The sequence below is a fragment of the Eretmochelys imbricata genome, chromosome 12, assembly GCF_965152235.1.
Source record: "Eretmochelys imbricata isolate rEreImb1 chromosome 12, rEreImb1.hap1, whole genome shotgun sequence".
Lineage (NCBI taxonomy): Eukaryota > Metazoa > Chordata > Testudines > Cheloniidae > Eretmochelys > Eretmochelys imbricata.
The window spans coordinates 9601078-9623085 of NC_135583.1; the positions used below are offsets into that span (position 1 = coordinate 9601078).

Sequence of the window (22008 nt, forward strand, 5' to 3'; positions counted from 1 at the left end):
CAGTATTAAATAACTCCAGTGATGGGTCTTCTACCACAGCTACTAGGATGCTAGTCCCTAGCCTAATAGACCTCACTATTGAAGTATTTTTCATGCTCTTCAGCCTCTATTTACTTTCCAATGCCCTAGCTATGTCTCTTTGAGGCCACCCCAGACTTTTAAAACTGTGTCTCCTGTTCCAATATGTCATCACTTAATAGCCCAGGCTGTAGCTGATACTCCTGCTTAGAAACCATTGCAAAACTCTTATCCCTGTGCATAACATCTTGCAGTAGTAAATTCTGCCCGATGTGCTCTTCTCAGGTATCTGTTGTGAAAAGTGAGGAAACGAAGATGCGCCAGGAGGATCTCAGCAGGTTGCTCTACGAAGTCCAGATTCTGAGAAGTCAGCAGGAGAACATGGAGTGTCAAATGCAGGACATGAAGCAGTGAGTTGATCACATGCACATTGCTCCTACGTGTCTGCTTCATGACATAGTTGCAAACCCTGGGGAGTATTTGTAAGACCTATGGATCTCTGGGAATTATATCCTGCACATCCAATACGATCTTTAAAATGACTGGTTTCAGAGTAGCAGCCGTGTTAGTCTGTATCCACAAAAAGAACAGGAGTACTTGTGCCACCTTAGAGACTAACAAATTTATTAGAGCATAAGCTTTCGTGGGCTACAGCCCGCTTCATCGGATGCATAGAATGGAACATATAGTAAGAAGAGAGAGATATATATATATATATACACATACGTACAGAGAACGTGGAAGTTGCCATACAAACTGTAAGAGGCTAATTAGTTAAGATAAGCTATTATCAGCTGGAGAAAAAAAACTTTTGTAGTGATAATCAAGATGGCCCATTTAAACAGTTGACAAGAAGGTGTGAGGATACTTAGGGAAATAGATTCAATATGTGTAATGAGCCAGCCACTCCCAGTCTCTATTCAAACCCAAGTTAATGGTATCTAGTTTGTATCAAGCGCAGGAGTTTCTCATTGGAGTCTGTTTTTGAAGCTTTTCCGTTGCAAAATTGCCACCCTTAAATCTTTTACTGAGTGGCCAGAGAGGTTGAAGTGTTCTCCTACCAGTTTTTGAATGTTATGATTCCTGATGTCAGATTTGTGTCCATTCTTTTGCGTAGAGACTGTCCAGTTTGGCCAATGTACATGGCGGAGGGGCATTGCTGGCACATGATGGCATATATCACATTGGTAGATGTGCAAGTGAATGAACCCCTGATGGTGTGGCTAATGTGATTAGGTCCTATGATGGTGTCACTTGAATAAATATGTGGACAGAGTTGGGATCGGGCTTTGTTGCAAGGATAGGTTCTTGGGTTAGTGTTTTTGTTGTGTGGTATGTGGTTGCTGGAGAGTATTTGCTTCAGGTTGGGGGGCTGTCTGTAAGCGAGGACTGGTCTGTCTCCCAAGATCTGTGAGAGTGAGGGATCATTTTTCAGGATAGGTTGTAAATCTTTGATGATGCGCTGGAGAGGTTTTAGTTGGGAGCTGAAGGTGACAGCTAGTGGCGTTCCGTTGTTTTCTTTGTTGGGCCTGTCCTGCAGGTGACTTCTGGGTACTCTTCTGGCTCTGTCAATCTGTTTTTTCACTTCAGCGGGTGGGTATTGTAGTTTTATGCTTGGTAGAGATCTTGTAGGTGTTTGTCTCTGTCTGAGGGATTGGAGCAAATGCAGTTGTATCTTAGAGCTTGGCTGTAGACAATGGATTGTGTGGTGTGTCCTGGATGGAAGCTGGAGGCATGTAGGTAAGTATAGCAGTCAGTAGGTTTTCTCCTGCTGATAATAGCTCATCTTAATTAATTAGCCTCTTACAGTTTGTATGGCAACTTCCACCTTCTCTGTACGTATATGTATATCTTCTTACTATATGTTCCATTCTGTATATCCAATGAAGTGATCTTTAAAATGAATCCCTTCTGTGCTATAAACATTTGTTTTATGTCCAATGAAGTATTGGATTTTGGTCTTCCTTTCCATTTTGAATTTATAAAAGGAATTTAAAAATTGCATTAAATGAATTAAAATCACATACCACAAATAATGAGAAGTGAACAGCCAACATGAATGGATTGCACACAGCCCACAGGCTGAAAAATTGTACCTCCAAACTGTTCCACAAATGCCTACAAATAATGGTATCAGGATACAGTCACAAATGAGTGGTGGGCAAATAATAGGGCTGTATTCACTGGGTATTTTTTCCCAATGAATTACTCAACCAGCTTTGTCTATAACTTATCTTGTGCCAAGTTCTAAGGCACTGAGAACGATGGCTGTTCTGAGACCGCTGCACAATGAAGGCACAGAAACATCAGCTGAGGATGGAGCCTCCGTGCTGTATTCACATAGTTCTTAGTGTTAAAAAGAAGACCCTTGAGGCCAAACTTTTGAGAGAGCCTATAAAACGGGTCACATAAAACCTGTGTTTGCATACAAGCTATGTGTGTATGTGGACAATTTGATTTGCAGACACAATTTTAGAGGCTCCTTTGAAATATGACCCTTTAATAATAATATCTCATTGGGGTTGGGAGGAATTGAATTTACAGGAGTGCCATTTCAGTTGAAGTGGAAAGAAGTATAGTATTGCCAACCCAAACCAGTCAGAAATCACAAAGATTTTATATTCTTTTTATTTGCCTTACGTTTGTTGAACCTTTTGGGGGTTGTATTTTCAAGGTTTCTCTGCAACCATGAAGGCCAACTACTTGTTTTAAATATATATAATATGAAGGTTGAGACGCTCAGATAATCATGTCTCCAGCATCTGGGGTTTTAAGAAAAGATAAAAGTCACACGCAGTCGGCCACGGCAGCAAACGCAATGCCTGTGTGTGGGGATGTCTGTGTGTTCAGGGGATGTTTCTGTTTTCCTTTCAGACAGAATGAAGTCCTGTGGCGGGAAGTTGTATCTCTCAGGCAGAATCATTCTCAGCAACAGAAAGTGATCAACAAGGTAGTGATCAGACTAGCTCGGCTCAGATAACTGTAAAGTTGTATTGAACTGTGTTATGCAGACTATCAGATAGATGTAGTTAAGTCTCCCTATTCCTGTCCAGAGCCTACGTTATATTTTGTTCAGCCTCTATCATTGTCGTGTATGTATTTTCCCTCTTTCCTAATTGTATTGCACATGGCTCCCCTGAGTGCTAATAGGAGCTCTGCCTGAGAGGCAGAGAATTGTATCACCTTTGGCTATATCTGGTTTTACAGCCGTGCAGCCCCGGGATGGCATTGGGGAAGCTCAGACTCAGCATCTAGTTCTGTGCCCATGTACAAAGAAGGGTAAAATCCTTAAGCAGATGAATTTGTATTGCTCCTTAGTGATCACAGTGACTTTAGGACGCAATATATGTAGGAGAGTCATGGGCACTTTGAGCCGGATCCTGCTTACACTGAAATCAGGGGCAAAGCGCTCACTGGTTTCAATGGGAGGAAGATGGATCATTTATATTTCCATTTCGTATGGAGGTAGTCCTCATCATTAATACCTTGGACTATGGGTGTCAACTACAGACTTTTGGGCTTGCCCAGATTTCTCCCTAGCTCTTTGTGCAAGTCACAGTAAAATCATCACAAAGCCTGTACATGCCCTAGATTGTGCAACCCTCCCTCCCATCGGTGAGTGCTTACACACACAAGTAGCACCACTGCGGTCAGTGAGTGAGGTGGGACTCACCAAGGGGAGAAAAGGTTGCACTGCCTAGTCCTAAGCATAAGATCCTTGAGCCTGCCCCTGCTGAAGTCAATGCGAAGAACAGGAATATCACAGCTACTACAGCAATGTCATCTCCATGGATAGGCAGAACTGTATGGTTTCTAACGGCAGTCGCTGCACTGAGGCACTGTGCTTGTCCTTCTCGAACTTCTCCGCTAAAAACGGCATCAGCTTTTCTGTCGAGGGGTTCACATTACGTTTTATGCACAGTCCAGGAGATGGGAAGGTCACGTTTTTCCATAGATGTCAAAGACTCCAAGCCCACGTTGAGCCCTCTTGCAGCGGCATCAGTGAGAAGGCTGTGAAAGGAGGCAAAGAGCCTCCCCATCCCTTGTGCATGCAGAGACAGCCGAAGTCTCTGGTCTCTCAGTGTGACTTCTGAGGTGCACCGACCAGCTGTTCCTCCTCCACGCTGGACATCAGAACTGGCCTGTTGCATAAGGGAGTGTACAGGTGACTGCTCACCAGTCTGCCTGGCAGCTCCATGATGAGTTCTGCTTCCAGAGTTATCTGTCTGGCTGAGGGAATTATTGGGTGAAATTCTAGGGTCGGCGTGATTGAGGAGGTCAGACTGGATGATCACAGTGGCCTTAAAATCTATGAATTCCTCCTGGAGCTTCCCCAGGGGAGGGGAGGCTCCACAAAGCCCCCACCATGGGGCTGCATGTAAATGGCACAGCGAAGCCCACAGTGATTCCCTCTGCACCAAAGAGGAGTCGCACTCTGATTCTAACACCATCCACACACACTGTAGTTGCGTTTTCGCTGCTCTCTTTCTTGTACTGCAAGAAACAAGCAAGCGATGGATGCAAGACATGATGCTAATACACCGTTTGTACTTGGCCCACGGTAAAAGTGTTACATTAGGCTTGAGTCAACTGTCTTCTGATGAAGGATTTCTCACTACGAAAGCATTCTTGCATTATGGTTAGTGTCCTGAAATGTCGATTCTGAGCTCAATAGGGTTAAAAATCCAGCAGAAATGGCGGAGACCCCCAATCCGGGACGACCACCTGTAGGGTATTGCCTTTTAATCTGTAAATAGCCCATTACCTTATATAGAGATTGATTCTGGTCAAGCAGATCTGTGTGCATTGATGCACACGCAATTATGTGCTTATTTGCACGCATACTACCAGATATGATGGGGCTAGTTGGGGACTGTGTATGCACATGGCGAGCAAGCTAGTCCTGTTCAAGCGCATCTGGCAGCGTGCATGCAAAGAAGGTGCATAATTCCACGCACAGAAACGCTACCTGGAAATCAGGCCCATGAGTTTTAAGTATGCAGATTGCTCCTAAACCTTTTCAGGCTCGGTCATTTCATACATTCTGATTCGGATATTCCACCCCATACTAGGAAAAACTTTCTAACTCTAAGGGTAGTTTCAGTTCTGGGATAGGCTTCCAAGGGAGGCTGGGGAATCCTGGTCATTGGAGCTTTTAGAGAACAGGTTTGACAAACACCTGTCAGGGATGGTCTGCTTGGTCCTACCTCAGCACGGGACCCTTCCAGCCCACCATTTCTATGATTCTATATTCTGCATGGCAGATCCCATTTCTTTGGGGTTTCGGTGAAATGGGGGAATGTACATGATAAGAAAGGTGCTCTGGAGTGTGGAATGCTGGGCCACTGCTGATTAACACCTGACTTTGATCTCCCCAACAGCTGATTCAGTTTCTGTTCGGCCAGCTCCAATCAAACCCCAGCGGCGCTGGGATAAAGAGAAAACTGTACGTACCCTTGTGTGGCGTGCACACATGCACATGGATGGATAATGCTCACACTTCATTAAAAACACCAGCTCAGCTCAGAGTGGGGTGGGAGGTCACCTGACTCAGGCACCATGGCGATAACAAATGAATGGGGCAGAACTGCTGAGTCAGACCTGCTGACAGTCCTCATTCAGTGGCCTTTAGAGAACCACCACGTCAGCTTGCTCTGACCTTTCTTTTCGTAATACAGAGTGAGCTGAAAGAGGGACAACCTAACTAACTGACGGCTTGATCCGGCTCCCTTTGAAGCCAATGGACATTTTCCCATTAAAATCAATGGGAGCAGGATTGGGCCCTAGCTAATTAAAATAATCAGTTAATTAAAATAGGGTTGCTGAACTTGGATGCATATAAAATATTTCAGGTTGCACCTAGGTTACCGATGCTGCTTCTACAACTATAATCTTAAGGGTAAATTACTGCTGTGTGGTAGTCACTGATGGCATGTACATCTCGTGGGACTTGCTCTTTATTATTGCAATAGATCCTTGGGAATAAGCATATGTTGTTAGGGTAAAATTCAGCCCTGCGCAAAGGGTCGAATTCAGGCTTTATCTTGAGGTCTTAAATGGGCCGCGTGCTGGCCCTCGGCATAGAGGTGAATTTCATTCGAAGTGCTTGGATACCACAGTGATGGGCTGAAAAGAGACTTGGCCTGATTTCACTCTAACTTAAACCAGTATAAATCTGGAGTAGCTCCACCGAAGGCAGTTAAGGTACACCACTGTATCGGGGGAGTGAGTGAGAGGAGAAGCTGGTGTATCAATTCTTGGCTATGAGTGTTAGTTGAGAACTCACCCCTTGTTGAGAGCTTCTGTAACTTGCAGGTCTGTGCCCTCTGGCTCTATGTAAAGTCCGTGTAAGATGGGCCTGAGTTGTCAAGTTTGCATCCAGACCCAAACACAAACTTCTCCAAGTTCATGGGTAGGTGGATCTTGTCTTCCAGTTTGAACTCATCTCTATTTATGATCTATGGTAGCTGCAGTGACAGCATTCAGACACGAGAGGAAGCACTTCTGTGAATTAGGATGAATTGAAGTTACTAGGAAATGATATTTTCTGGCTCCTGGCAACGAGAATACCAAGCACATGGCAAGGGACTCTGCTCTCTGCTTTGCAGCTTGCTGTGGTTCTTAAATGAAAGCATCTTGTTAAAAAGGACATTGTCTTTGAATGTGTCATGGACCAGCCTGGTAGTCAGAGCCAGGGTCAAGATCCAGGAGCCAGAGCCAAGGATCAGGACCCAAGAGTCCAGAACCAAGGTGGGGAGCAGAGCAGGGGCAAGGCAGCCATAGGACTCAGAACAAAGCAGGAACAGTGGTGGAGCAAGCTGGGCACAAGGCAGGCACAGGAATGATTGCAGATGTAGGCATAAGCCTTGGACAGCCGCTGCCCGAGTGCTACCGCTGGGTTTAAGAGCAGTCCTGGCAATGCAGCTCAGCCACTCGGGGGATCTGGCCGATTAAGGGTTCGAGCTGCAGTTAGCTAGTGGTAAGGTCATGAAGTCTGTCTAAGAAGTACTAACATATTGAGCCCTGAGGTAAGCACTCTCTGCCTGCTTCCATGTTGTATGCAGCGTTGTGTTAGGCATGTTGGTTCCAGGATATTAGAGGGACAAGATGGGTGAGGTAATGTCTTTTAGTGGATCGACTTCTATTGGTGAGAGAGACGCTTTCGAACTTGCACAGAGCTCTTCTTCAGGACTGGGAAGCTAATTGGTATTCTACACCAAGCCTAGGCAAAGCACAGAGGCTGCAGTGTTATTGAAGTCAGGCATTGACCATAACCTCTAGAAGATGGTAGTCCTCTCTGGTTTGAACATAATTTTACTTACAAAACTTACGAAGTTTAGATGGTGCATGGAAATACACAAAGATAAAGACACACTTGTTTTTGCTAGATGTAATGGGTATAACCCTATAGGCCTCCTGTGTTTCCGAGCTCTAGTTGACTAACCAAGCAGCTGATCTAGGAGAACTAGAGCCAATTTCTCTTTAAAACAAGAAAATGAGAGGAAGAAGCCAGGCAAGTGTTGGGTTTTACTGTTTGTTTGTTTGTTTGTTTGTTTTTTGTTTTAAATGTTAGCAATGAGGAGGAAACTCAATGAAAAGAGGATGCAGAAAGAATGGGCTAACCTATAAAGTTAGACCTATAGGTCAGTTCATTGTTAGGAGGATTTGTAACCCCTTGCAAGCTCAGCTGTCTGCCATTCAGCATCAGGTTCTGGTTTTCAAGGAGATTAATATGCTTGGCTGCTTTTTAAAAAATAACATGCTAAGGGTTCCTGAAATAGTCAGTTTCCTGTACGCCAATTCAAAACATTCCCCATTGTTCTTTCCAGAGTAAAACAACTGGACTCCACCTAAGAAATCTCTCCACTTGGACTTCCAGCTGCCCATTGGCCTTTTTCTCATTTATTATTTGTTACTATTATCAAGCACTGACAATGTGGTCAACACCATATAAGACAGAACAAAGACATTCCCTGTCCCATGGCAGTTGCAATCTAAAGAAAGGCACAGAGGCTGTTAGTGGAGGAAGGATGGATGGCCTTGTTGTTAGGGTAGTCAACAGGGACTTGGTTCCTAGCTCTGCCACAAACATCCTGTGTGGCCTTAAGTAAGTTACTTAATTTCTCTGTGGCTCAGTTCCCCATCTGCAAAATGTGGGTAATACTTCCCTATTTCACAGTGGTAATGTAAGGCTAAATCAGTGTGAGGTGCTCAAGTACTATGGTGATGAAGGCTATATCTTAGTACCCAAGAGAGATCAATTATGGCCAAAATTTTCAAAAGTGTCTAATGGTTTTAGTTGCCTCAGTTTTCAAGGTCCCAGCCTGAGACCCCTTAAAGGGACCTGATTTTCAGATGATGGGGGCTCAGCACTTTGTACTAATCAAGCCCTGTTAAGGTATTTCATTTCCCCCACTCCTTGCAAAATTGAGATATCCATAATCACTTGTCACTTTTTAAATAATTCCTGAGTGTCATCAGGACTCAGGGGCCTAGGTACTGTACATCATATAGAATGGAAGCTTAACTGAGGATGGGGGAACAGCAATTGGCATTAACCCCCAGTCCTCCAAAATTAAGCTTGCGGTTTATCTGGAAAGTTGCATTCCTGTGTATTCTATTCATTTTCTCTATTCCATTCATTAATAAATACCTTATTTCTGATCAGCCTTCCACCTTTCTGGTGAAATGTGTATGTAATACACAGTAAAATTTAGACTCCAGTCTAACTGAGCTGAAATTTGGTTTATTGAAATACTTGGGCATTGAGTTATGTTGCATGTCTGGGCAGAATGGGGATGAAACTGCAAAACGGAGCACAGAATGTAGAAGAGACAACTGGATCAAATAGGCAAATTGCAGAAATTCACACAAAGTTGAAATGGAGAAAAGATTTTCTTTTCAAACTTCTGGTGAGAAGGTGAAAGCTGCTATTGGGAAGGTCTCCACTGGATGATTGGGTCTCACTGGAACCTGGTAGCTTGACAGGGCTTTCACTAAGAATGAACTTCCCTTTAATAGTATGGCTGAGGTAATAGGTTTTCTCTAGTATTAGTCATATAACCCCTCCCAGCGCTTAATTTGAATTATTAAAAGCATAAATATTGCAGCCTGTGCAAAGGAAAATCAATGGGATGGATGGTTTGGTGGTTCAAGCCCCAGGTTTGAAGTACTGTACTTAGACCTCTGTGGAACTGCAACTTCTAATCTTGGTAGGGGTGTTTCAGATTTTCTGTCTTCTGTGGGCTATAAATAGAGTTCTGAGTCATGAGTCATTTACCCTGTGTGGATCTTTCAGTTAAGACCTGGAAAACCAAGGTCCTGTGTCCTCTGCATGGACATGAAAGGTCCTGTGTGCTTGGTGATCTATCCAAAGCTGCTATTACACTGTATCTTTTCACTTTACCGTCCATGATACAAGACAGGAAACCACCTGACAGCAGAAGAAAATAAGACACGCACATTGAGAAGCTTCATGCTGACGCCAACCACTGATTCAGATGTTTCTTGCACTCATACTTAGGTGGCAGACAGTTAAGACAAGGCTGAGATAAAATATCTTTTCTCCTTCTTCCCTACAGACCTCTGATGCTAGATGATGGAAGCTCAGTGCCACAAGTGTCCAAGTTCAGCCGAAATTTGTCTGTGGACCCTCTTCATGATTCCTATTTCATTCAGTCGGTAGGTTCGCTTTCAAACACGGACACTGGCTTCATTCCTTCTTTTTGCCATGGTGTCGTTGTGAGAAAGGTGACATTTCTGTGCATGAATATTAGCCCAGGTAACTTTTTTAAATGAGAGTAAATGTTTAAAGGTGACCCAATGTGGCAAAAATGCATTGCGGAGAGAGAGATTTGCAAAGTTACATTTTATTTATCTGAATATTCACTATGCCGCAGTGAAAGAGGGCCCATCCTGCTATCTGGCTGCCCTTTCCTGCTGTTCCCTGACTGGATGAAAGTGTGAAGAGGCTCTGGCTGGAGTAGGGGAGAGAGATTCTGGATGCTATTTCCTGGTTACTACTCACAGGCTCATGTGATCAGGGAGGGAGAGACAGCTGGAGCACAACCCGGTGTCATTCTAGCCAGGTCTTTGGCCATGGGTAGCCTGGGGGGACTATGTTCTGGGCTACATCTATGGTAAGAGTCCTCCCAGCTGGAATCTTTCCGTAATAACCTGGGGTGCCACCTAAATGACTAAGGATCACAAGTCCCAAAATGCCACCTCTGGACTCTGAGTATGAAGATCCCACCTAAAACGGCCCTGCATATAGACATGCAGCCCGTACCCTCTTCCTAGCTCTCCAAGCCAGGAGAAGTTCAGAGAGCAGCTAGAAACAGAGGCCTCCTGGCCAGATGAGACAACAACAGCCCTGCATAATCCATAGCCTCATAACTCCTGTGATTGCTTTGGTTACCCTGCCCACCGCAGAACAGATGCCATTTGTTTAAACAAGGTGAATTCCCAGGCACTGGGTGCTGTAAGCAAAGACTATACGTAACTGGAGAGGGAAAGTGTTATGCTGAGTTGTTGGGACATAAAGATAAGGTCCTGGTTGCTTGCGGTGATTTAAAGGTCTCGTGGATCCTTCAACCAAGGGGAAGTTAAGGGGTCTTGGAAAATTTAAATGTGGCTAATCCCATTCTGCCTACATTAAAATTCCTCTGGAGCTGCCATTCCAATTGGCATAGTTATTTTATAGGTATACTGTAGTAGGCCTCTGGGTGGGGGATGGGTTTGAGGTGATTATGATGCTGTGTGCACTTTCCTTGTGTGAGTAGTTCCACCAGCTACCTCATTGACTGCAAGAGAATTGCTCCCATGAGTGACAGAAGCAGGGATTTGCCCACAGGGCCCAATCCTGTAAACTCTTACTACCAAAGATGTAGTTCCATTGAATTCAATGGGACTATGCCCAGTAGGAGGGACTATATTTTGCCAATTAGCTACCGCCCCCTGTAGGAGTGGTGTAGCTGCACCACCTCAGGGGATGGTCCAGGAGATCGAATGCCCCATTCTGTCCCAAGCTGCTGGGTTCAACTAGGCAATGTGTGGCAATGCAAGGAGTTTCGTGGAGATGATCCAAGAATCTCTGTTACAAGCTTGCTGAGCCAATGTATAACTGACATAACGAACTTCTTTAATTCTTCTTGGTGTATCACAAACTGATCCTTTTGTATTTTCTTTTGCAGCCATCTACAGAACCTGCCTCATGCTTAACCAGTCCTGCTATTGCTGGAGGGCCAGTCATATCAGATGTTACTGAAGCATCATCACCGAATGTCATGTCGCTTCAATCTCCTCCAGAGGGTAACAGGTAAAGAACGTTATTGTGATCGTAAACTAAGGGTGCGTCTGTACTTTGGGCTCTGGGTGTAATTCCTAGCTCAGGGAGACATACCCACACTAGCTAGTGTGCTAAAAATAGTCTAGCCATGGCAGCACGAGTGGTAGGATGGGGTAGCTGCCTCAACTACATACCCATCCAAGACACTAGACACATACTCGGGTGGCTAGCCCCTCTCACCACTCTCACTACTGCAGCTGCACTCTCTTTTTAGCACACCAGCTCCATGAAAGCTAGAGTGAGTATGTCTCCTTGAGCTGAGCATTACATACCTAGCTCAAAATATAGAGACACCCTTAGAGATCTGTGCAAGGATGCAAATAACTACATCGGAATATTGTCTAGGATTAATTCTACTATGGTGTCTTCATCTCAGTCTATACTACATGCCTCACATATTTAAAAAGTGGCTGTGTATTTTATCTGGTTTGTAACATGCCATATGTGGGAAATTTTAAAAAACAGGTTGTGACCCTGAATGCACACAAATTGCAATAATCAGTCATAGGTTTTGTGCTGGGAGCTACCAAACACTTCCTTGAAAAGTTATCCAGAACATTTTACTGATACTTTCTCCTCAAGAAAATGGAAGTCTCAGTCTTAATCAGAGAGTAAGATATCTGGATTTGTTGGTTCTATTTTGAGACAGAGTGAAAAAGAAAGCGAGAGCTTCTATTTGGTTTTGATGAGGAAGAACTTAAATGAGGAAGAACTAAATTGAACATCATCCTTAATATCAGAAAATAGAGAAGACTGCCATAAGTGCTCTTGAACTTTTAGGTCAATTTGCAAAGATTCCAGAAAGTTACAACATTCAAATACACAGAGATATTTCCGAGTTAGGCTATATGGCTATCTCTTCCTATTGTCCATTTTAGATATTCAGAGGCTTTAGAGTTACCGTGACGAAATATGCTATAGTTACATCCATGCAAACTGAATGGAATGATGTAATCAATGTAATCAATCTCCCTAGCTAATAGACAAGACTCTCTAGAAAAGATGCTGATTGAAACTGTGCTATCCCTAAAATTAGTTAGAAGCATATTAAGTGCTCCAGGTAGGATCTGCTCCCTAAAATCAGTTTTTGGTATATAACAATGCTGCTTATTCTTGAGTGCCATCTACTGGCACTTTATCTATTAATAAACTATCTACATATATAGAGACAGCTTTTGTAGAGAAGTCTCATAATAAGACAGAGATATAATGAATACATGATGGTGTGGCGCATGATAACTATTTTATCAGCAGGAGCTTCTGGTGGGTGCTCACCATTCATGAGTTCTGCAGACGATCCCAAATTTGTGCTGATGACTCCTTTGTAACGTCCCACCCCATCACATGTGTTGTCCGTGCCAGATGTGTTACAGCAGCAGCTTGTGGAGTCTGATCACTTTTTATCATTGTTCAATTTTGTATCCCTCTGCCTGTAGAGCTAGTTGCCTTAGTTACTTTCTGAGTCCAGCTGTGCAGGGCTTATAAAAAACTTCTAAAAATGGCACATAGCAGTTTTTTACTCATAAAAATTTCACTATTTGGAAGTCTAATGGCTTATATCCTTTAAGGGCTAGAATTGAAGGCTGGTCCCATTGGAAAAGGGGAAATCTTCCATTCCCTATGGGATAATGCTTCTGCCTGAGACTTTCAAGGCAGCTATGGGATTTGGATGACCTAGTGGGAATTTTAATGAGAATGGATGTCTCAATCCTGTAGTCAGTTTTGAAAACCTACACCTCCGTTTCTAATCCTGCAGGGCCACAAGATAATGAACAGAGCCACTTTTACTGATAGAACATCTGTCTCTGGGCTGTGTCCGAATCTTGCCCACATCCTGGGCCTCAGACGGGGTTAGACTGGAGGAAGTTACACAGTAGGAAAGAAAAGAGGGAAATATTAAAACAGGGCTACTGTTTGAAGCTTCACAGGGGGTTGGAATGTTAGAGTGAGTGCTGAGGATATGGATTAGTGGGCAGAGTGCAGGTGAGGTGGTCCAAACAGTTTGATAAATAGATGTACCATATGGATGCCACCTTCTCCACATATGTAAGATACCTGATGGGACATATTGACCTCTGGCGTAACTCTGTTGAAGTGAATGGAGTTATGCCAGCAAAACATTTGGCCCAATAATTATTATAATTAATAACAACCTTAATGCGGGACACTCCCTGGATATTAATGACCCGCTGGTCTTAATGACCCTCTCGTGCACCTTGAACCAAGAATTCTTTCTAGCTGGTCCTACATCTCCAGGATATGTCGTGCACCTTGATCACGCTTGCTTGTAGGTAACATGCAATGTCAGCAGCATTCCAGATGGGAGGTTAACACAGTATCAATAACGCAGCAGGCTCCAGCATAATCCAGGATTCCTTTAATCCATTTAGTGGTGTGGTCTCAGTGTCTGAGACAGAACTGAAATGTAAAACACACAGTCTCACAGAAAGAGCCGCATAGCCAGGGTGGCAGCACTGGTCAGGACCACCAGGGTGGATGCCCTGTAGTATTTCCCACATGTGTATGAGGTTAAATGAAATGTCAATGCCCTTCCCTTGATCTGACAGTTGAAATCTAAGACTCCCCAGTTGGTGTTTTCCTTCTGGCACAGCACGTGTCGCATGTGGTTGTGCCTTTGACAGCTCTTGCTGATTAAAAGAGGCCACCCCATTTGCTCCTGGCAGAGGAAATAAGAAGAGCCATGTGCATGCACAAGAAGGAAAAATCTCTGAGAAAAGCCGGTCCTTATTCCGAAGCTCACTAAAGTCAATGGGAGTCTTTCCGCTGACTTTCACTAGGCTCAAAATTAAAATATTAAACTTGGGTGTAAACAGAGTTCATGTGTCCACAATGGGGGATAAACACTGCATGGCAGCTGGATCAAAAGCAGAAACAGCCCCTTTGCCAGTACTGCCCTTCCCATTTGTGCAAATAGCAAAGTCCTTGGTGCACATATGTGTGAGTGTGGTGCTGAAACTTTTCTTTGGTTCAGGAAAAAATGCCACATGCTGATCAAGGAAGAACCAGTTAGCCCTGGAGTGAAAGCCACAGCTGAGCCAGATGTCTCTCTGCCTGGCTGTAGTGCGTGTGCTGAACCCCCTGTGTTACCGGTTGCAATGGTTCAGTCTGTTTTAGAAGGCAAAGGGAGCTGCGGGGCGCCACAGTCTGCAAGTTCACAGCAACCCGAAAGAAGAGGCAGAAGGGCACCTCTAGACAGGTGAGGGGAGGACAGCAGCTATGCACATCCAACTGCATTGCACATGAGGGTTGCCACCTGTCCAGGTTTTCCCAGGATTGTCCTGGGAGAACTGTAAGGCAGCTCAGTACACGCTGCCGGCTGTCCAGGCTCAGGATTATCCCAGGTGTCCTGTTTTTTTGTAGCTCGGAGGTGGCAACCCAATGACACAGAATGACTTGTGGCTAATAACATCTGTAGTGATGCAAGTTCCATGCTGGAAAGGGCCTAAGGGCCAGCATATATTGCTGAAACCGGTGGAACATGGCACTGGCTGCACACAGCATGCTGAGCCCCTTGTATCCTCTTGTGTCATATGAGGGAATAGATCTGGTAAGAGATGACAAGAAACCTCCATCAGACACAGGTTTAGATCACGGGAAGAATGTTTCATTAGCAAAGAGCTGCCAGTTACGTCGTCCTCCTTTTTCCTCCCTTCTCCAGCTCTGTGAACTCATGTGGGTTCTTCCTCCTTCAGTTTGCATTCCTTTCATCGCCTCATCTGTCACCTTCCTGATGGCTGGGCACATCTCTCCATGCTCAGGGAAAAAAGTCAATGCTCACAAGTCAATAATTGATCCAATCCTCAGTCATTATTGAGGTTATTCTTTTGGATACCATGCACTCAGCCCATGTGTTTTTGGGAAGATAACTTCATCCACTGACTCTTGCCTCAGAGTGTGTTTGTGGGAGCCACAAGGCAGACTGAGTGTTTTAATTCCTTCCCATCTTTGACTAAAGCTCAAGCCTCATACAAGGGACCAAAGATTTATTCATTGGTCTTTTATCCTTTTTTAGGAAGAGATTATTAAAATTGAGGCACTGTTACTCAAAAGTAGTTTTTACATTATAAATAACTGGGTTTTGAAACACATTTTGAAACAATTAAGTGACAAGCCAAATTGTTAATGGGGATGGAGAAGAAAGAGCTGTGTGTTAATGAACCCAAGAGGTCCAGGTATAGAGGAATGCAGTTCTGTTCCTGAACTCTGAAGGATCATTGAGAATCTTGGAGTCATTGCAGATAAATATACTAGGACCCGTAAGATACACAGTGACTGGCGCCCTGCTGAAAGGGCATTAGCACAACTCTTCCTGGCTCAGCCAGAGGGGACATCCTGCGTAGCTCCCTTCAGAGAGCTGCTGTATATGGTCCATAAGGGTCTCTGGCTTGAATCTCAGCTGCAAGGATGATATGGCAGTAAACACACAGCATGTTCAACCAGCAGAAGGAGAACTGCCCTGGCTGTCACATCTGACCACCACAAAGTAGACAGAGCAGAAAGAAATTAACAGAAAGGAGCAGGGGTTTTGAGTGAATCTGAGAAGACTTGGGCAACCACAGTGAAGAAAGTTCTTACCACATGTTGGGCTGAATGAAAATTCTCATGGGAAAGGGGAAGAGAGAAGGTTAAGTGAATCCCGGTTGTAACTCGCTGACTTCAGTGGAGCCTCAGAGAGGGGAATCTGACCCACTGTTGCAAACAAGGGTCTACATAAAATCTGATACCTCTGAGGACACTCACCCTTTCCTTGTATTGAACACATTTTAATACATCCTGTCAACTCTGTAGCTCCTCTTAATGTATAGTCCCAGATTCTGCCCTCCGATAAGGCTTCCATTTGAGATTACATTAGCCACCAATATAAATTCAAGGTTAGAATTTGGCTCAGAATGTCTTCAGTGAAGATGTTTACCCTCTTAATATCCGTAAAGATTGTAGTATAACTCCACTCATCAGACCCTAATGATTCATGAGTCTACTCTACAATGTAGACACAATGTACAATGAAGACATTTTAGAGACAGAACTATCCTATCACTTCTCTCTATTTTTTTGACTGCCACAAAGTGTGTACCTAAGCTAATTATGCCATTTGGCCTATGTGCTTTCTTGTCATGTAGAATGTCCCCTTATTTCAACTCTCTACTGGAATTTTGTTTCCTCTTGGAATCTGTTTGGTTCATTTTCCCTCTAATTAGAATATATTGCAGCTTATTTGTCTTCCCTTTTATATGGTATACGCACGGCACACTAACACAAACTAATAATTCGGGCTGTTTTTTCAAAGGTGACCATATAAGGGTTCGGGCATTTGTTTATGGTGGCACCCATGGAAATCTCATTTATGGCACCTGCTGACAGAGCAGGAATGGCTGCAACCCTGGACCTTTCTGTATGGTCTCTTATGGAAAAGTCCAGTAGAATTTAACAGAAAATGCAGGGGAAGGAGCACACTTTTATAGAATTTAATAGAAAATCAAATCCCCGCTATAGAATTCTACAGGATAATTAAAAATGTCTATAATAAGAACTCATTTTCTTTTATGTGTTGTAGGTTTGTGGTTTCTCTAGAACCCTGTTGATTTTAAACCCTATTGTATTCTACAGAACTTTTGCATAAGGGTTAATAATAATTCATCAGCTATATTATTATTCTTACAAATCCTGTTTATTGGTGCCTGAGAGCTGACCGAGAATGGGGCTCCATTATGGTAGGTACTGTTCAAACACAGATGGTGTCTGCCCTGAAGAGCTTACTATCTAAACAGACAAGACAGACACACACGGTGGGGGAAGGAGAAGAAGACACCAGCAGAGTGAACAGTGTGATGGTAGCAAAAGTCATGTAAATGCCATGAGTTTTTTGGAGGGAGGGGATAATTAGGAGGGGGATCAGCTAAAGAGAAAGAGAAGGGAGGATGGAGCAGGGAAGGAGAAGATAGGAGGGCAGGTGTGGAGTGAAGCAGTCCCTGATTTTGGCTGCTGTTTACGATTCCCTCTCTAGCTGGGTGTCACTCTCTGTTGGCTTGTACAACTCCTTCTACAATGGGCTCTTTCCCTTAATGCCATTTAGTCACAGGAGTTCAAACTTCTTGGATCAGATTAACTGAGCCTGGTATAGAAATGTGTGCACTGTACCGACTTCAGATCTAGAGGGGATCCATTTAGGGGGCAGGAGGGAGAGAGGTATAACCCCCTGCTTCTCCCTCAGAATTTCCTCCAGGGAGGGTAGCTTTAATTCTGCCAGAGACACCATAGGAGCCCAGTCTTTGGGAGCCAGGGAGAGGATGTGACCAAATATATTCCCAGATACATGGGCCCTTTAGAAGGCGTACAGCAGGCTCCGCTGCTTAGTGTCACAGTAGCCTTATCCCCATTCTGGTGGGTTGTGCTCCTGGGGTTAGTCCATAAAAGCTGGTGTAACCTAGGGCTGAGCATGGCCCGTAGGGTTGCCAGGTAAAATTTGGGCATATGCTTTACCTTGGGAAGTTAATAAATTGTATTTTCAATATAAATGTGTATATTTCATATTGATGACACATTTTCCTTTTCTCTTTCCTCAGAACAGAAATTTCTGACCCCATGGATGGTACTGATTTGAGTTTAGAGGGCCTGCAGGTGCTGCTGAGGAGCCAGCAGTATAATCTGGAACCAGCCAGCGTTTTGGATGTGAGTGTTAAGAGCACACTTTTGAATGTGTCAGTCACTTTGATTGTTCCTAGAAAAACTGTGAACAATGTAGCATATTCTTGTGCACCATCTACTGGCGCCTTATCTATTAACATATATACAGACATCGCCTCTGTAGAGTACTCTCGTAGCAGCGAGTTTGAGCAGCTTAAGATTTTATCATGCATTTTCATTTCTCGTGAAGGGAAATATACTTAGGTCTTATACCCTAAGATCACACAACACAATCCATTTGGCTAAGACAAGGTCATAAGATCTAGAATTGTATTAACATTCTCACTCTTACATAAAAATAGTTTTAATACTATTCTTTAGTAGTCCGGTTAATATTTTTCATAGTATCCTGCATCCTGTATGGTCCCACCTCATCCAATTAGATTATGTCTGGACCTATTACACCTTTGCCATTTCCTCCAGTTCTTGGAAGGGCTGCTGAGGCCACATTATCCCTACTGAGGTCTTCACCTGTCTGAGATTCCTGGGATGTTTTTAATTGCAAATTGGCAATGGGGTTTTATGTTTTTTTCCAGTGGTCAAATAGCTCCATATATAGGGAAAGAATATATTTGTCAGAAGAGAGTTGATCTCTTTGATAGATGCTTCATATTTATCCTTATAATAAACATGTGGATAATTAAGAATGGGTGATCAAAATAGCAAAAAGAAAAGGAGTACTTGTGGCACCTTAGAGACTAACCAATTTATTTGAGCATAAGCTTTCGTGAGCTACAGCTCACTTCATCAGATGCATACTGTGGAAAGTACAGAAGATCTTTTTATACACACAAACCATGAAAAAATGGGTGTTTACCACTACAAAAGGTTTTCTCTCCCCCCACCCCACTCTCCTGCTGGTAATAGCTTATCTAAAGTGATCACTCTCCTTACAATGTGTATGATAATCAAGTTGGGCAATTTCCAGCACAAATCCAGGTTTTCTCCCCACCCCCACCCCCCCCCACAAACCCACTCTCCTGTTGGTAATAGCTTATCTAAAGTGATTGTTAGTCTGTATTCGCAAAAAGAAAAGGAGTACTTGTGGCACCTTAGAGACTCTGACACCTGATCAAAATAGGACACCTTTATTCTCTCAGGGTGGAATCTTGAGAGGTGCTAGAACCTGTGACTTCCTTTGACTTTAATGGAAAGATTCAGTGATCATTGTTTGTTTGTTTGCTCTTCTTGTTCCTTGGTAGGAGTTTTTCTGCTAATAATACAACTTCTTTCTTCTCTCTCTGAGTGAATCAGAACATAGTATCAATGGCCTGATTTTCAAAAGAGCTTAGCATCCTAAATTGAGTGTCACATTGGGAGCAGTTGGATGCTGGCCTCTTCTGAAAATCTTGCTCTTGGCTACAAAATCTTCGGACAGTCCTTCCAAAAAGAATATGAATTGTAAATTCACTGTAGAATCCTTTTACTCTCTACCAGGAAAATAAATGTCTCATTTCCAACAGGTCTTTAATCCAAATCTTTCAGTGAGTGAGTGGAATCTGACTGACATGGAAGCCAATTTTTCACCGGTAAGGGATGCATATTTGTGTCTGTGTGAAAACCATACTATAGATATGAAACAGCACTTCTTGTTAACAGAGCTAGTACATTAGTGGAGAATGAATAATTGTTTTATGGGAAGGAGGAGGAGAATTTTACAGTGGGTAAGCATTCACCAGGGATAAAACTGAGAACACCAATACTCTTCACATGTGACCCAAACTAGACTTGAACCTCTATTTTCCACTCAGAAGAAATCTGAGCTTATTTGGAGGACTGGTTGGGATAATGAAAATGCAACATGCTGGAATCTGAGTTGCCTTTTATGTGGTCTTCAGTTGAAACCAGCTGCGAAGTACCAGTCTTTGTGTTGACCCTCTGCACAGGGGTGAAATTCACCCACTGTTAATTAACTTTTAGTTTGGAAATCTGATTTAATTGCAACAATTCTAAAAGGAAGAAAAATAATATCTCAAATGCATATAGTGCCATGTGTGTGAAAGTGCTTTACAAAATATATATGTGTGAAATGCAGCCCTCCCTGGGGTGTAATAATGTCATTGTTTAAAAGCACACAGCCATGTAACACAACAATTTAGGAAAGCAAATGAAGACTATATATACAGTTGAAACTGTGGGGGAATGTGATTAGGCAGGGTGAGACTGGAATTTGACACTGGGGCTAATATCACTGAAGTAATATTACGCACAGATGGAAATGCAACCGTCACAGGATGTTAGGTTTCACTACAGGGGTTTCTTCCCCTACTTGAGACCAGGGGCAGCCTTTCAGAGCTACAGTATCACCCTCCAGACAAGTTTTATCTGCAGAGTTGCAAGTCAGGTGGTTTTGCCTCCTCAGAGGGTAGGATTTCGCTCCTCTGTGTCAGTGCTGCTAAGGCGGCAATTTTCTGTCATCATAACAACGTCCTTGGCTAGCTTTTGTTTTTTCTGTCATAACTGGCCATTTTCTGAGGTAAATTTTTTTCTTCTGGCTGTCAGGAGGGCAATAGAGCCTCTGGAGGCCCAATTGGTAATGCAAAGGCTCAACAGGAGTGGGAGTTTGCTTTCAAAATGGAGGACTCTGTATAAGAGCAAAGGCCAACAGATACTCCCAGGTTGCTTTCCCCATTCGGCCAAACGCAGAAGAAGGCTGTATACTTAGTAATTCAATCCTTCAGCTCAACAGGATTTTCCAGTACCTCAGGCAGCCTCCTCAAGTGACGCCCTGAGCATACAAAAGAGCATATAGTCATATGACCAGCTGTATTGCCAAAGTGATAGTGCAAGCAAGTACAAAATCTAGTCAAAGCACCTTCAAGCACACAGAAGGGGTCCCGGGATACATCACCCCCCCCACCCCCCGATCACTGCTCAGTAGCCCACAGACCAGTAGAAGTCAGTAGGAGTTGAGAGGACATTATTCACCTCACAGGATGGCTCCAAAAGAGAAGAAATTCAAAGTTAGGCCTCCAACAACTTTAACTCATCTCCTGGCAACTTCCAGCCTTGCAACTTAGAAAATGTGAGAGGACTCTTGGAATTGTTTAAAAAAAAAAAAGTTAGACATTAGAAAAACCTCTGTTTGATGGAATGTTGTATTTGGCTTTAGATAAGGACCCTTAGTTAGATGGTACAATGTGATTAAGAGAAAGATTCCTGTTATCGTAGCCGCTGGCTCTATGAACCTAGCTAGTGATGCTTGGTTGCACAGGAATTTTAACCCCTCATTAGGATTCTCTTAAAATAAAATCAGGTACGATCTTTGGAGGTACCATTTTTCACCTTCCAAAATTAGCCTGAAAAGAGTGGGATTCCGCAGGGTAATCCCACCTTCCCACCCCAATTGGCTGTAAGTAGCAATCACAGGTTGGCCCTATGTTCCGCGTGGAATAGAGAGGCAGAGGATAGAGAAAGCAACCACAGGTAATTTTTTATTTAAAGCTTCCTCAAGAACATCTCATACTTGGTGCTGGGTAGCTCTGCCAGGTGCGGAAGCCAAATCTGAGATAACCTAAGGTTTACGTAGACACGAACATGGCAATTTGCTAGCAATTCCTCTTGTGTACATAATTTTGCTTATTAGAACAGAGGCCAGCGATAATAAATTCTGTGTGCTATCATTTGCTGTATGAATAAAGCACTGATCTTCACAAACAGCCTAGTTCTAACCATCTCCCTGTCTTTGTATAATTGTACATTGTAGTTTGTATTTTTGCATCAAGATGCAGCAACTCAGAGTGGATCTGGAGAAGAATGTAAATAAACTGTTTCCCAAAGTGTTAAATCCTCACTTTAACACCACCTGCCCAGGTACCAGGAATAGCTGTTCAGGCAAACACAGGAATGGGAATTCAGTAATGAAACTAATGGTTAAGCATTTTTAATGGCTAGATGAAATGTCCGGTGTTGATCCTTTAGCAGACCAGAGGCTTATT

General features: G+C 43.4%; 1 protein-coding gene across 1 annotated transcript in view; it reads left to right on the top strand.

The window, feature by feature from the left end:
- HSF4 (heat shock transcription factor 4) overlaps positions 1-22008 on the top strand; it is a 34638-nt gene that overhangs the window by 7960 nt on the left and 4670 nt on the right. The window contains exons 4-12 of the mRNA XM_077831059.1: positions 304-428; positions 2893-2968; positions 5400-5464; positions 9600-9699; positions 11211-11335; positions 14358-14582; positions 17950-18055; positions 19534-19599; positions 21796-21883. Of these exons, the coding sequence (XP_077687185.1) occupies positions 304-428; positions 2893-2968; positions 5400-5464; positions 9600-9699; positions 11211-11335; positions 14358-14582; positions 17950-18055; positions 19534-19599; positions 21796-21883 (976 nt within the window). The remainder of the gene's footprint in view (positions 1-303; positions 429-2892; positions 2969-5399; positions 5465-9599; positions 9700-11210; positions 11336-14357; positions 14583-17949; positions 18056-19533; positions 19600-21795; positions 21884-22008) is intronic.